We start from the raw sequence: 13669 nt of genomic DNA, 5'->3' as shown, positions 1-13669 counted from the left end.
AGCGTTTCCCCTTGGGGTGTGAGCCGAGCCCAGCAGCCCCAGAGCCCCGTCTGCTCGGCCAGAGCTCAACTCCATGAACTTCTCCCTCCCCGGAGGGGCAGGAACTCAGCGAGTTCACATCAGAGCCGTCGCTGGTGGAGTTTCCGACACAGGAAAAAAACAAAGGAATAGCACATAGCGGAAAGAGCTGCCTTTGCCGTGACAGGAGCGGAGCAGGGACATGGAGTACGAGGCCAAGAAGGGGAAGAAGGTATGCACAGGCCGAGCTGGCTTTGCGGGGTGCAGGTGCGTGTGTGTGGCGGTTCCCAAGGGTGTCACTGCACGGGGCACTGAGTGCTGCCTGGGTGTGAGACAAAGGCCAAGTGCTCCCTTCCCTTAGGCAGCATGCAGGGTAGCAGGTGAGTGGAATTCACGGGGAGCAGGGCCTACAGGGGAGAATGGCAGCCCATGATTCCTCCCCCCACCCCCAAACCGGGCTGAAAAGAGGGACGTGGCCTAGCAGAAAGGGGCGGAGTCACCAAACAGCCTGTGCCCCACCCAGAGCAGCGTAAATTGCATTGAGCCCTTAGGCTATTCGACGTGCCAGGTGACCCCTTGGGGGTGGGGAATCAACGGTAGCATAGCCCCAGAGCCAGCCGTGCTACTGGGGTGCGGGGAGCCCCAGAGCCAGCCGTGCTGCTGGGGTGTGGGGAGCTGCATGCAGGATCCATAGGGGACTGGGCCATCTCTCCATATGTACCCAGCTGGCTATGCTCTCTGTCCTGCGTGGCCCATGGGACAAGATGGTGCACATGTGGCTCTCAGAGGCCAGCAAGGTGCTTTCCCTTCAGGGACTCTGTACAGAGGAGAATCCACAGCCTGACCCTTGGGTCTTTTATTCCCCTCTCCCCCCTGTGACTGACCCAGCACAGTTAAAGGCCCCAGGGCAGAGGCCCGGCAGAGACCAGCTGGGTTTAGAGTCCTGGCTGGGTTTTCCGCAAGGCAGGGACTGGCTGTCCATCAGTTCTGCGCCAGGAATGTAACTCAGCTGCGATTGTGAACATGGCATTCTGATCTGCTCGGCCTGCCACCTTGGCTTGGCCCAATCTCGGGGTCTGTGGGGAGAGATGCATGGCTCCATTCTTTCTGGCTGGAAATTCCAGCTCTGATTCATCCATTTCTCTCCCACTAGGGTATTTCTGGTTCATTTATCATGTCCTCGCTTCCCAGGGGTTGTACATGGCTTGTTTACTCCATCCACTGCCCTCCCCCCAATAATGGCATCCCCAAACTTCTCCATGTGCTCTTTATCCAAACCCCTCTGCCTGTCCTGTTCTGTGCAGGACAGCCGCCTTAGGCCCAGGGCCTATGTTCATTGGATTTATTTACTTGGCGCAATTACAGCCAGCCCCGGAGGGAGCTCACTCTCTGTGTCTCTAGGAATAGATTCTCTCTCTCTCTCTCTCATAGCATTTCTAACACACCCTTTACTGCACATGGTCTGGGACTCCCCTGGGGGATGCTGGCTTCCTCTCATTGTGGGATTGCTGTTGAACCCATATTACACTTGAGGGGCATATTCATGCACATATGATCCTACCAGGGTGCACAGCAAACACAAGCCCCTCTGCGGTTGGAGCGGATGAGAGATGCCAGCTTCTCAGCTCTCCTGTTTGTTCTCAGGGGTTTGTGTCTCCCATCAAGCGGCTGGTTTTCCCCAAGGCGGCTCGCAGGCAGGCGCTCAGGAGCAGTGTCTACCGGAGGCCTCTGCATTCTGTCCCTCTCTACCCCCCTGATTATCTCATAGATCCCCAAATACTGCTGCACGACTACGTGGAGAAGGAGGTGAAGGTAAGGAGGGGTGGCCGGGAGGGCCAGGCGCTATCCCAGAACCTCAGATCTTCTTGGTCGCTGGCAGGAGTGGAGGTCACAGGCCTGGCTTCCTTAACCCTGTGAGAGTTCCCCATTGCTGTGCTCCAGGGAAGGTGGATCACCTCTCACTGTAATGCACCCGCCAGGTAAACCCCAGCCATGTGAGAATCACCACCTGGTGGTTTGGAGTGAGCTCTCCCAGGGAAACAGGCTGCCACGAGACCAAACTGAATAGCTGAGCTGACTGTCTGCCCAGAAGAAGACCTGGATCCTGGTTCTTCCATCCGCCACTGGCCTCTAACTCCAGCAGGAAAACGCTCATTTGGCCTTTGGTAACTGTGGGCCCAGCGAAAACCCAGGGGAAGGATGTGCTGGGGGAGTTCTTCAAACTGTAAAGTGACCAAGGATTGCAGCTTCAGAGCTACATGCATGGCAGGGCCCTTTTGCATGTGCAGGGTGCAGAGGTGAAAGTAAGCTGGTATGGTATGGTATGGTGTACTGGCAAGAGCCAGTACACAGCTGACCATGCTGGCAGGGGGCAGCTTCCCCAGGCAGGCAATTTAAAAGGGCCCTGAGCTCCCAGCAGTGGCTGGAGGCCCTGGCCCTTTAAATTACCACCAGACCCCCAGGGCTCCCGGCTGCCCGTTGCAGCTACAGCTACCATGGAGATGTGGTGGTAATTTAAAGGTCCCTGGGCTCCCGGCTGCCACTACCACAGCTGGAGCCCCTGGCTCTTTAAATCACTGCCAGAGCCCTGGGTTAGTGGGTGGCAATTTAAAGGGCCTAGGGATTTAAAGGCTCCGCCCCTTCTACCTGAGGCCCCACCCCCCGCTCAGGACCCCGGCCCTGAGTACCGGTAAGTCCTTTAAGTTACTTTTACCCCGGCAGGGTGGGCCCCAGGCAGCTGGGAACCCTTTACTCAGAGCCTGACCCCGAGTCTCAAGGGTTCCCGGGGACACAGGGTTTAAAGTGAAAAGAAAAGGAGGACTTGTGGCACCTTAGAGACTAACCAATTTATTTGAGCATAAGCTTTCGTGAGCTACAGCTCACTTCATCGGATGCATACTGTGGAAAGTGTAGAAGATCTTTTTATACACATAAAGCATGAAAAAATACCTCCTCCTACCCCACTCTCCTGCTGGTAATAGCTTATCTAAAGTGATCACTCTCCTTACATTGTGTATGATAATCAAGGTGGGCCATTTCCAGCACAAATCCAGGGTTTAACAAGAACATCTGGGGTGGGGGGGTAGGAAAAAACAAGGGGAAATAGGTTACCTTGCATAATAACTTAGCCAGTCCTTGCCTACAGATAGCCCCCCAACCTGAAGCAAATACTCACCAGCAACCACATACCACACAACAGAACCACTAACCCAGGAACCTATCCTTGCAACAAAGCCCGTTGCCAACTGTGCCCACATATCTATTCAGGGGACACCATCACAGGGCCTAATCACATCAGCCACACTATCAGAGGCTCGTATACCTGCACATCCACCAATTTGATATATGCCATCATGTGCCAGCAATGCCCCTCTGCCATGTACATTGGTCAAACTGGACAGTCTCTACATAAAAGAATAAATGGACACAAATCAAACGTCAAGAATTATAACATTCATAAACCAGCCAGAGAACACTTTGATCTCTCTGGTCACGCGATTACAGACATGAAAGTTGCTATATTACAACAAAAAAACTTCAAATCCAGACTCTAGTGAGAAACTATTGAATTGGAATTCATTTGCAAATTGGATACAATTAACTTAGGCTTGAATAGAGACTGGGAGTGGCTAAGTCATTATGCAATGTAACCTATTTCCCCTTGTTTTTTCCTACCCCCCAACCCCAGACATTCTTGTTAAACCCTGGATTTGTGCTGGAAATGGCCCACCTTGATTATCATACACAATGTAAGGAGAGTGATCACTTTAGATAAGCTATTACCAGCAGGAGAGTGGGGTGGGAGGAGGTATTTTTTCATGCTTTATGTGTATAAAAAGATCTTCTACACTTTCCACAGTATACATCCGATGAAGTGAGCTGTAGCTCACGAAAGCTTATGCTCAAATAAATGGGTTAGTCTCTAAGGTGCCACAAGTCCTCCTTTTCTTTTTGCAAATACAGACTAACACGGCTGTTACTCTGAAACTGGTTTAAAGTGAGTTTCTTTTCCTCAGTTCAGGCAGGTCTCCATCCCACAGTTTGCAGGGTGCTCCGGTGTCTTCGGGCCAGGCCCATGGAGATGGGCATCACCGGGTGCCCGAATACACACTGCCCTTGGCCAGGACCAGCACCCAGCCCTTGTCCTTGTTTCAGGATGAAGCTGGTTGCTTCCGCTCCAGCGTTGCTGCTGCAGGTTCCCTCGCCAGGCAGGTGACCGAGAGGAGACCCCTTCCCCTTTTGTCCTGCAGGGATATAGAAATACACTGTGCGCTGTGGTGTGCAGCCCACACAGACCCTGAACGGCTTCATGCGGGCCTAAGAGGTCATGTATGCGCTCTGGCTGCACCTGCAGGGAGGGCCAGGCAGGAGTCCCAGCTGGGGAAGCAGCCAGGTGGTTACTCTAAACAGAGGATGTGCAGGGCAGAAAGGGGCTCCAGGTAAGGAAAAACTCTGGGGTCCCTCTCTGGGAAGAGATGGCAGAGAGTCCAGCAGGGTCAAGGAACAAAGCCCCCCGAGGCGAGGAGGTGGGGAGAAGAAGAGGCAGGGGGCGAGCTGGGGCCTTCCGGACCCCTGAGGAAGGGGGGAGTGGGCCAGCCCTGGGCTGTGGGATAGGTTAGGCACCGAAGGACAGTGTGACCCAGCAGAGGCAGAAGGTTTGGTTTCTGTATCGCTCCTGAAGGACTTTGGTAAGGGCTCTGCAGGGGGCTCTGGAGCCCCTCCCTTGTCCCAGACACGGCGTCTACGGCTACTGGGCGCCAGCCTGTCACCCCCAAGGCTGATCAATGCCCCTGCGCAGCAAGGGAGCAAGCGGACCCGCCAACAGAGGCCAACCAGCGAGACCGTGAGACTTGCCAAGGCCACCCGGGATGTCTGTGGCAGGGAATTGAACCCAAGTCTCCAGCTAGCGCCCTACCCACTGGGCCATCCATCCACTCTGAAGGCACATCCCTGGGACCAGAGATCCCCAGGCCCCCCGGGGCTCCCTGCAGGGCTTTCCGGACAGCAGGAATCTCCACCACCTGTCACACTCACACGAGTCACCTGCAGTATTTTTCTCTCTAGTTTTTAGGCCACCTGACCTGGGTGACGTCCTCCTTGAACCCCTCCAGCCGGGATGAGCTGCTGCAGCTCCTGGACACAGCCCGGGTAAGAGAGGGAGTCCACAGCCCGGGGAGGGAGCTGCCACCCCAACGCGCCTCCACTCAGCACCTGGGTTAGAAGGGAAGCCATGCGTAGTGTTCAGTGCCAGCTGCCAGCTTCCCCATGCTGCAGGGGGGGCAGACAGGGAGCCCGGCTCAGGCTGTTTCCATTTTGGGTACAGCTGGCTTCCTGTGGAGAGAAGGGCCAGGGTGACCTTCCTCGCAGTCGCAGCAGTGCCCCGGCAATGCCCATCCTGACTCAGAAACTGTTCTCTGTGCCGCGGCCCTGCCCAGCTGAGGAGAGCTGGGACTGCAGCAGGGTGGGCTCCCGCAGAGCAGAGCCCCAGCACTGCCCACTGGGCTGCCTCCGTTCTGCCTCTGACCATGTTCCTTTGCCCATCTGCAGCAGCTGAAGGAACTGCCCCTCCAGACAACCCCGGAGCAGGACAGCATCCTGAGCCTGTCGGCCCGCTGCCTCCTTCTCACCTGGAGAGACAATGAGGAGCTCATCCTGAGGATCCCCACCCATGAGATCGCTGCCGCTTCCTACCTGCGGGATGATGCCCTGCACCTCCTGGTGCTGAAAACAGGTGCGGAGACTCACCTGGGCCCAGCACCTGTGTGGGTTTTTCCCTGCAAACCTGTCTGCCCTCCACTGTGCATACGGGACTCCACCAGCCCGATTCCCTGCTGCTTGGGGCTGCGTGTCATCACTTGCACCCATGCCGGCAGGATGCCCGGGTGATTGTGACGAATAAGCGAGGCATGTGGTTGGTTATATCCCTAGTGAGACAAGCACAGGGAAGGGGCATGTTGGCTGGGTGCAGCTCCCTGCAGCACCCTGGGGCTCCAGGGTAATACAGAGGCATGCAGTGTCACCAGGTCCAGCCACGTCCTTAGAGAGCTCTCCTGCCTCAGGGGGTCTCCAGAGTCAGGCTCGCTGGCACAATAGATGAGCAGCCCAGCAGGGCTCTGCTTGGCCTGGCAGTTCACCCCAGACCCCCCTCTGCCTTACAGCACTTCCCCATGGCCAAGGTGGAAAGAAGCGGAGAGCAGCGACAGGCCATGCTCTGCAGTGCTCTGATGCTCCCCGCCCTGCATTTCCTGGCTGCAGTGGAGGGGCTGGTTTCTTTCCCCTCACCTGCCATATGCCAGGACCCAGTCTAAGGAGAAGAGGGTTTGGACGCGTCTAACAAAAAACCCCAGCCTCAGTCAGTAGCTGCAGCTGGGATCTCCAGGGGCAGGGGTGTCATGAACGGCTTGTCCACAGTCAGTGGCAGGGCTGCTACTAGCTGGTCAGGCGTTTGTCCCAGATGTGACCTGACTACAGAGCTTCCACCCCGAGGTAGGCACAAGAAATGGGGTCTGGCTACCCCATACTTTAATGCCCCCCTGGGCTGACTCCAGCTGTTAGCAGCTAAGGGAAGATGTGTGACCCGTGGCGCCACCTGGTGGCTGTACGTTGTAATGGTTTTAAGGTTCCATTATAGGGGCAGCCCTGCACCCTACCCTGACTTGCAGGCACCAGGGCGAATGGGGAGGCAGGAGACTCACCTCGTAAACCCCAGCGGAGGGTGTGAGGCTGGGGCAGGGAGCAGCATCCGGGTGGGTACCAATCCCCCCACAGGGTGGGAGGCGGCACCTCCTCATGCCAGCTGGGGTTGGAGCTTTCCGAGCACAGATCTCTTCTCTCGTCTATTCCAGGCCTAGGAGTTGACCCCGTTCCTGCAGGGGGCAACCTGGACATGTACCCAGGGGGCAGTCTGGAGAAAAAGCTCCCTGGAGGGGCAGCTGAGAAGAGGCAGGCTGGGATCTGCCTGGAGCCCAAGCAGCTGGGGGGCACCATGGAGCGCCGGCACACCATCTGCAGCCTGGACTGGAAGATGGCCCGGGGCGGGCAGGAGGGCAGACAGGGCGGGGGAGGCAGCCTGGAGAGGAAGCAGGCCAGTGGCAGCTGGGAGAAGAGGCACAGCAGCCGGGCGGGTGGGAGCTGGGAGCGGAGACAGACCTATAGTGGCAGCTGGGAGCGGAGGCAGCTGGGCAAGGCTGGAGGCAGCTGGGAGCGGAGACAGACCTACAGTGGCAGCTGGGAGAGGGGTAAGACCTATGGCAGCTGGGAGAGGAGGCACACAGGGAATAACCCACTGGATCCCAAGGAGCCCAGCCCTGAAGCGTATTGCAACCTCATCATCCTGGCCGTGGCCAACAGGGTAAGTAGCCAAGTGTGCTGTCCCATTGCCAACCCACCCAGCGTTTGACCCGCTCCAGATCACCATGACAGCTGTTTTCTCTCACTGGGTGCAGGATGCAGCTGAAGAATCCTGTGCCCTCATCTGCCAGGTCTTCCAGATCATCTATGGGGACCAGACCATCGAGTGCGTAGACCGGGCTGGCTTCCACTACACCTCCACCCCCGAGCGCCCCTGGCTCTCCAGCAGGAGTGAGTGCTGGGCGTGCCAGGCTTAGCGGGATGACAGGACATGGGTCCCTCCCACTGCAGGGTGTTTATCGTGGAGCTCTGAGGTGGGGAGGCCCACACGTGATGTCAGGATGGTGAGGTCCGGCAGTGTGGGGAGCTGGCAGTGCTGCGAGGGGGCGGCATTTGGGCTGGCAAAGCCCTGAGGCAAGATTCCCTGTCTCCTCCGACAGAGGGCAGAGTCTCCTCGGTTCATGGGACAGCGTGTAGCGTTGGGGATAGTGGGAGTCTGCCTGCGATGCCTTGAATTCTGGGGTGGTGCTTTAGGAGTCATTGCTGGGGCTGCGCATAGTGGATGGGAGCGGGAGGTGGTGTCCCTGGCTCCTGGGGGTGGTTAAAGAGGCAGCAGGACTCTGACATGGGGCGAGGCGAGCACCGTTGGACAGTTCCCTCATCTTGCCCCCGGGGTTTCCTTTTCCTAGGTGAGAGCTGCCGCACTGATGGGACGTATGGATACGATGCTGATTTCAGCTGCTGCAGCTCATTGTATGTCCTGCTCCCCGAATATCTGAATGACCCTCCCCCCTTATTCCTGTGTATGCTCTGTGTAGCCCTAAACAGCCGCTTCACCCCTTGTGCGAGGGACCCGGGCCCAGTGAGGGGGACTCACAGCAGACAGAGTTAGAAATAGGAGGATATATTTATCTGCCTGCATCTGTGCAAGGGGCTGGGAGCTGACAGCCAGGGCCCATAAAACAGGGAACATAAAACAAAATCTCCCCGTTCCAGAGAAAAACTGGGAAAATACAGACAAGAAACAGGAACAAGCTCAGCCTGGTCCCAGGAGTTATCCTTTCTCCGGCGGGCGGGCGAGGGGCAGCCAGGCTCCACCCGCAGCCAGCAGGGCCTGAACCCTGCCGAGAAACATCCCAGCTGGTTGTTCGTAAGGCCGATGGCGTTAGGCCCCCCTCTAGTGGCTGGTCCCTCAGGAGATACCAGCCACAAGAAGGTTTCAGAGGAGCAGCCGCGTTAGTCTGTATTCGCAAAAAGAACAGGAGGACTTGTGGCACCTTAGAGACTAACCCATTTACTAGAGCATGAGCTTTCGTGAGCTGTAGCTCATGCTCAGATAAATGGGATAGTCTCTAAGGTGCCACAAGTCCTCCTGTTCTTTCAGCCACAAGAAGCAATCCCACCACCGCCTGGAAAACGGGGTGGCAGGTGTGGGATGAGCAGGGCCAACGTTTAGAGTAGGGCTCGGACTATGCTCTGAATGAGGCTGTCTGGACAGCCCAGCTGATCGCCTTCCCCTCTGCCTGCAGCAATGGCTCCCACGAGACCTTTGAAGCGTATTACAGTGGGACGTCTTCCCCTTCCTGCCGGGAGTCGCGTGACAGCCTGGCCAGTGACCAGAGCAGCGTGGGGCTGGAGCAGCTGCAGGACTACATGATCACGGTACTCTCCTTGCTACTGCATCATGGGGGAGTCTTCATTTCCCCGGGCCTCATTCCATCTTTCCAACCCTGAGTCCTACGCATCACTGCCAGGGACCTGCAGGAGGCTGGAGCCGGTCTAACCTTGCTCTCTCTCTCTCTGCTCTGCAGCTGAGGAACAAGCTTTCCCCCCAGGAGATCCAGCAGTTTGCGTTGCTGCTCAGGGAGTACCGGATGGGAAGGTCAGTCCAGGAATACTGTTCTGATCTCCTGCAGCTCTATGGGGACAAGAGGAAGTTTCTCCTTCTGGGTAAATGGCTTGTTACTGACTGCTATCCCCACTCTGGCTTAGCTGGCTAGTGGAAACAGCATCTTGGGTGGGAGACCTGGTGGTGTCGACGGCAATTAATTTGACCTTTTCTAAGATGTGTAGAGACAGGCATCTCTCTTCAGGGAGTTGAGGTTTGTGTTCATCAGACCAGCACTGTCCAATGAGAGATGGAGCCCAACCCGAAAAGTCCAGGTCCAGACTCTGAACACTGTGATCCAGGCACTCCTGAATGCTGGATTCAGATTCTGCAAACTTGGTTTTGCTCATAACCAACCCTCCACCGCGAAAAAAGTAGGGTCCAGAAGGATGCAACGTTCTGGTTTGGGCCTATGTGTAAAGAAGGGATGGGAAAGCGAAGGCTTCAGGATATAAAGGTTCTGATCTGACGGGGGTGACTCTGCCAGCTTCAGTGGCCATCTCCTCGGTCTGCACTGATGTGAGATCAGGATCAGGCCTTTGGTTCTGAGAATACGACCCAGAATGAGGGACTGAAGGAACTACGCGTGTGGGAGGCGGCATCTCTAAAGGTGGGTGGGGGTGAGCCAGTGTCTATAAGGGTTTGGGGGGGCGGGTGAGTAGGTTTTCCAGCTGTCTAATCACACAAACTGCCTCTATCCCGCCCCTTCTCCGAGGCCCGACCCCACTCACTCCGTCCCCCCTCCCTCTGTTGCTCGCTCTCCCCCACCCTCACTTACTTTCACCAGGCTGGGACATTTGATTGGAGTGTGGGAGGGGGTGTGGCTCTAGGCTGGGGCTGAGGGGTTCGGTGTGTGGGAGGGGGCTCTGGGCTGAGCCTGGGGCAGGGTGTTGGGGTGAAGGAGGGGATACTGGGTGCAAGCTCTGGGAGGGAGTTTGAGTGCTGGATGGGGGCTCAGGGGTGGGGCAGGGTATTGGAGTGTGGGAGGGGGTGAAGGATGCAGGCTCTGGGAGGGAGTTTGTGTGCAGGAGGCGGCTCCGGGCTGGGGCAGGGACTTGGGGTGTAGGAAGGGATGCGGGCTCTCAGAGGGAGTTTGGGTGCAGGAGGGGACTCAGGGCAGGGGTTGAGGTGTAGGAGGGGGTTTGGAGTGCTGGCTCCAGGAGGGGGGGTCAGGGCTGAGGCAGAGGGTTGGGGAGCAGGAGGTGGTCCAGGGTGCAGGCTCTGGGAGGAAGTTTGGGTGGGACGGGGTGCAGGGTGCTGGCTTGGGAGGGGGCTGAGGGCTGGGGCAGGGGTTTGTGGATAAATTGGAGAGAGTCCAGCGAAGGGCAACAAAAATGATTAGGGGACTGGAACACATGACTTATGAGGAGAGGCTGAGGGAGCTGGGATTGTTTAGTCTGCAGAAGAGAAGAACGAGGGGGGATTTGATAGTTGCTTTCAACTACCTGAAAGGGGGTTCCAAAGAGGATGGCTCTAGACTGTTCTCAATGGTAGCAGATGACAGAACGAGGAGTAATGGTCTCAAGTTGCAGTGGGGGAGGTTTAGATTGGATATTAGGAAAAACTTTTTCACTAAGAGGGTGGTGAAACACTGGAATGCGTTACCTAGGGAGGTGGTAGAATCTCCTTCCTTAGAGGTTTTTAAGGTCAGGCTTGACAAAGCCCTGGCTGGGATGATTTAACTGGGAATTGGTCCTGCTTCGAGCAGGGGGTTGGACTAGATGACCTTCTGGGGTCCCTTCCAACTCTGATATTCTATGATTCTATGATTGTGGTGTGAGAGGTGGTGAGGGGTGCAGGCTCCGGCCAGGTGGCACTCACCTTGGGCAGCTCCCGTTTGGTGGTGCAGTTGGGCTAAGGCAGGCTCCCTACCTGCCCTGGCCCCGCACCGCTCCTGTAAGCGGCCGGCACATCCCTGAGGCCCCTGTCGGGGGCAGGGGGACTCTGTGCACTGCCCCTGCCTGCAGCTCCCATTGGCCGCAATTCCCAGCCAATGGAAGCTGTGGAGTCAGCACTCGGGGCGGGGTCAGCATACAGAGTCCCTCTGGCCCTCCTCTCCAGGGGCCACAGGTATGTGCCAGCCACTTACGGGAGCAGTGCGGGGCCGGGGCAGGTAGGGAGCCTGCCTTAGCCCCACTGCGCTGCCAGACTTTTAGCACCTAAAATCGCCCAGATGGGCTTCAGTAGCCTCCGGGAGATAGAGCCTGATTCCGGAAGACTCCCGGGGAAATTGGGATGGTTACCAACCCTAGGTGTGAGGTGGTGTCTATAAGGGTGGGGGAGGTAGCATCTATAAGGGCAGGGCATGTCTTTGTTAGATCTTATTTTGTGTAAGGGGTCTGGTGCGTGGAAGATGCTGTCAAGCAGTGACAGGGCCCCGTGCTTCCTATAGCTGACTGATGTGACTTTGGGAAATCTATGGGTTTCCATTCCTGCTCTGTACGATGGAGGGGACAGCCCTGCCCTCCCAGATGGGGTGTGAGGATAAATCCGTTAAGGAGTGCTAGGTGCGTGGATGCTGTGGTAAGGAGGGCCCAGGTCAGTCCTAGCGATGGACACGTGCCCGGGTCCCGCAGGGAGTCTAGCGCAGATCAGGGAATAGCAGCTGGATTTCCTGACAGCCCTTCCCCTCCTGTACCTGCTAGGCCAGCTTGTCGGTCGGGTGCTGCTTTTAGACATGCAGACCAAGGGGGTGGCCTGTGGGCTCCCCCGACCCCTCTGGCCCCTGGGAACATGAGCCCTTCCCAGGGCAGTAAGCGCCTACTGGCTCCTGGCCGACACCTCATGGCTGTGTGTCCCCTCAGGGATGCGGCCCTTCATCCCAGATCAGGACATCGGCTACTTCGAGAGCTTCCTGGAGAGCATTGGCATCCGGGAAGGGGGGATCCTGACCGACAGCTTCGGGCGGATAAAGCGCAGCATGAGCAACACCTCCGCCTCCGCCGTGCGCAGCTACGACAGCTGGTCCCTCCGCTCCGAGTCGCAATCCTTCAACCGCATGATCACGGACATCACCCATGACATCGAGGCGCTGGCTCGCGAGGAGGAGGAGGAGGAGGAAGACAACTATCTGTGAGGGACTCCCACCTCCTCCCCCAAAGGGTGCTCAGTGATTCACTCTGCGGCCGGGAGACTCCTTGAGACCCTGAAACCTCTTGGCTGAACTCAAAAGGTGCCAGCCCCCCCACGTTTCAGCTGAGCTGGGGCTGGTGCTAGCCTGCTGGCTTTTTAACCCTCACCGCTCCAGCTCTGCCTCCTCCTCTCCTCAGCGGTCTTGGACTCTGCAAGGGGCCTGATGGAGGGGGAGACTGAGCTGCTGCCACTCGCTGGACCTTGGCTTCGCACACCCCAGTGAGGCTCTGTATGCACCTTGCCACCGGTTTGAGTGGCTTGGATTGTAGCACCACTAATTCAAGGAGGGGACTGAGACCTGCCTTACCTGGCGGTGGATTTCTGGAGCAGCAATTTACTGTTAAACGTTTGGGATCAAATTCTTCTCTCGGTGAGGCCAGTCCCCCCGTCCAGGTCTGGGGAGGCTCCCCGGGGGGAACCGCGAGCAGAACTTTTCTCCCCTTCATTAACAATCATCCAGCAGGAAGAGGGCAGCCGCTGCCCTCCACAGGAACTAGCGATTCGTCAGCCTTCATGGGATTCCCGCATCAGCACCCAGGGGAGCAGAGACCCTGTGGGGCAGGCACGGGCGTGTGTTCTGAGTAATTTGGAACAGAATTAAACTCCGGGGCTGGCGCTTGTTGTGTGTTATTGCCCAAGGCACCAGTCACGCTAGGCCATCAGGGGAATCCAGTGACCCCAAGCCTGGGAAGGGAATGGCTGAGTCCCAAGCTGGGCGTGCGAGGGTGAGGAAGAGAGCCAGGGCTCCATGGTGACCCCCCTTCCAGCGAGAGGGGCGGGGTCCGGTTTTCTGTGCAGAGCACGGATGTGACAGGCCAAATCCAACACGGGGCGGGCTATAATGAACATGCTCCAGTTCATGAGGTAAGGGGGTGAGACGCTCCTGAGATCGGGGTTGCTCCCAGTTATACCAGGGCTGAGCTGGCCCCTGGAATTGCTCTCTAAGGACTGAGCTCCGGCCCTGCTCAGGGCCGTGGGTGAGGGCTGCCCCACAGAGGTGTCTTTAGAGTAGGGAGGGGTTTAAAGGAGAACCGCAGAAAGGCGATTACCAGTTAATGAGGGCCCAGGGCGGCCCACGTGGAGCCCAGCTCTGGGTGCTGAGGACAGCTGGGATTAGTGCTTCTCCTCTCAAACAGCAGCCACCTGACGGGAATGCTCCACTGCTGGCCAAGGAGGGGGTGGGGGAGTGTCTCTGTCATGGGGCCTGGGCACTCCTTCCCCCCAACTGCCCTGCTGGGATCTGCACAGCCTGACCTGACAGAATTACACCCGCTGAGAGCC

The 13669-nt window shown here is 57.4% G+C and overlaps 1 protein-coding gene across 1 annotated transcript; it reads left to right on the top strand.

Moving 5' to 3' along the window:
* Positions 1-208: 208 nt before the first annotated feature.
* On the top strand, positions 209-12990 carry CCM2L (CCM2 like scaffold protein). Its single transcript, XM_073308838.2, has 10 exons — positions 209-250; positions 1663-1830; positions 5083-5166; positions 5566-5749; positions 6864-7369; positions 7464-7599; positions 8058-8121; positions 8898-9030; positions 9180-9318; positions 12061-12990. The coding sequence occupies exons 1-10, from the start codon at positions 221-223 to the stop codon at positions 12330-12332; spliced, it is 1716 nt and encodes a 571-aa protein (XP_073164939.1). The 5' UTR covers positions 209-220; the 3' UTR covers positions 12333-12990.
* The last annotated feature ends 679 nt before the right edge of the window (positions 12991-13669 follow it).

The sequence above is a fragment of the Lepidochelys kempii genome, chromosome 13 (genome assembly GCF_965140285.1).
Source record: "Lepidochelys kempii isolate rLepKem1 chromosome 13, rLepKem1.hap1, whole genome shotgun sequence".
Lineage (NCBI taxonomy): Eukaryota > Metazoa > Chordata > Testudines > Cheloniidae > Lepidochelys > Lepidochelys kempii.
This window is presented reverse-complemented; position numbering and strand designations above follow the sequence as displayed.

Excerpts from the sequence above, each read along its gene's own strand:
- CCM2L (XM_073308838.2), top strand. The coding sequence starts at position 221 with ATGGAGTACGAGGCCAAGAAGGGGAAGAAG. Across the intron at positions 5,750-6,863 it reads CCTCCTGGTGCTGAAAACAG|GCCTAGGAGTTGACCCCGTT; the intron begins GTGCGGAGACTC and ends CGTCTATTCCAG. Across the intron at positions 9,031-9,179 it reads TGCAGGACTACATGATCACG|CTGAGGAACAAGCTTTCCCC; the intron begins GTACTCTCCTTG and ends TCTGCTCTGCAG.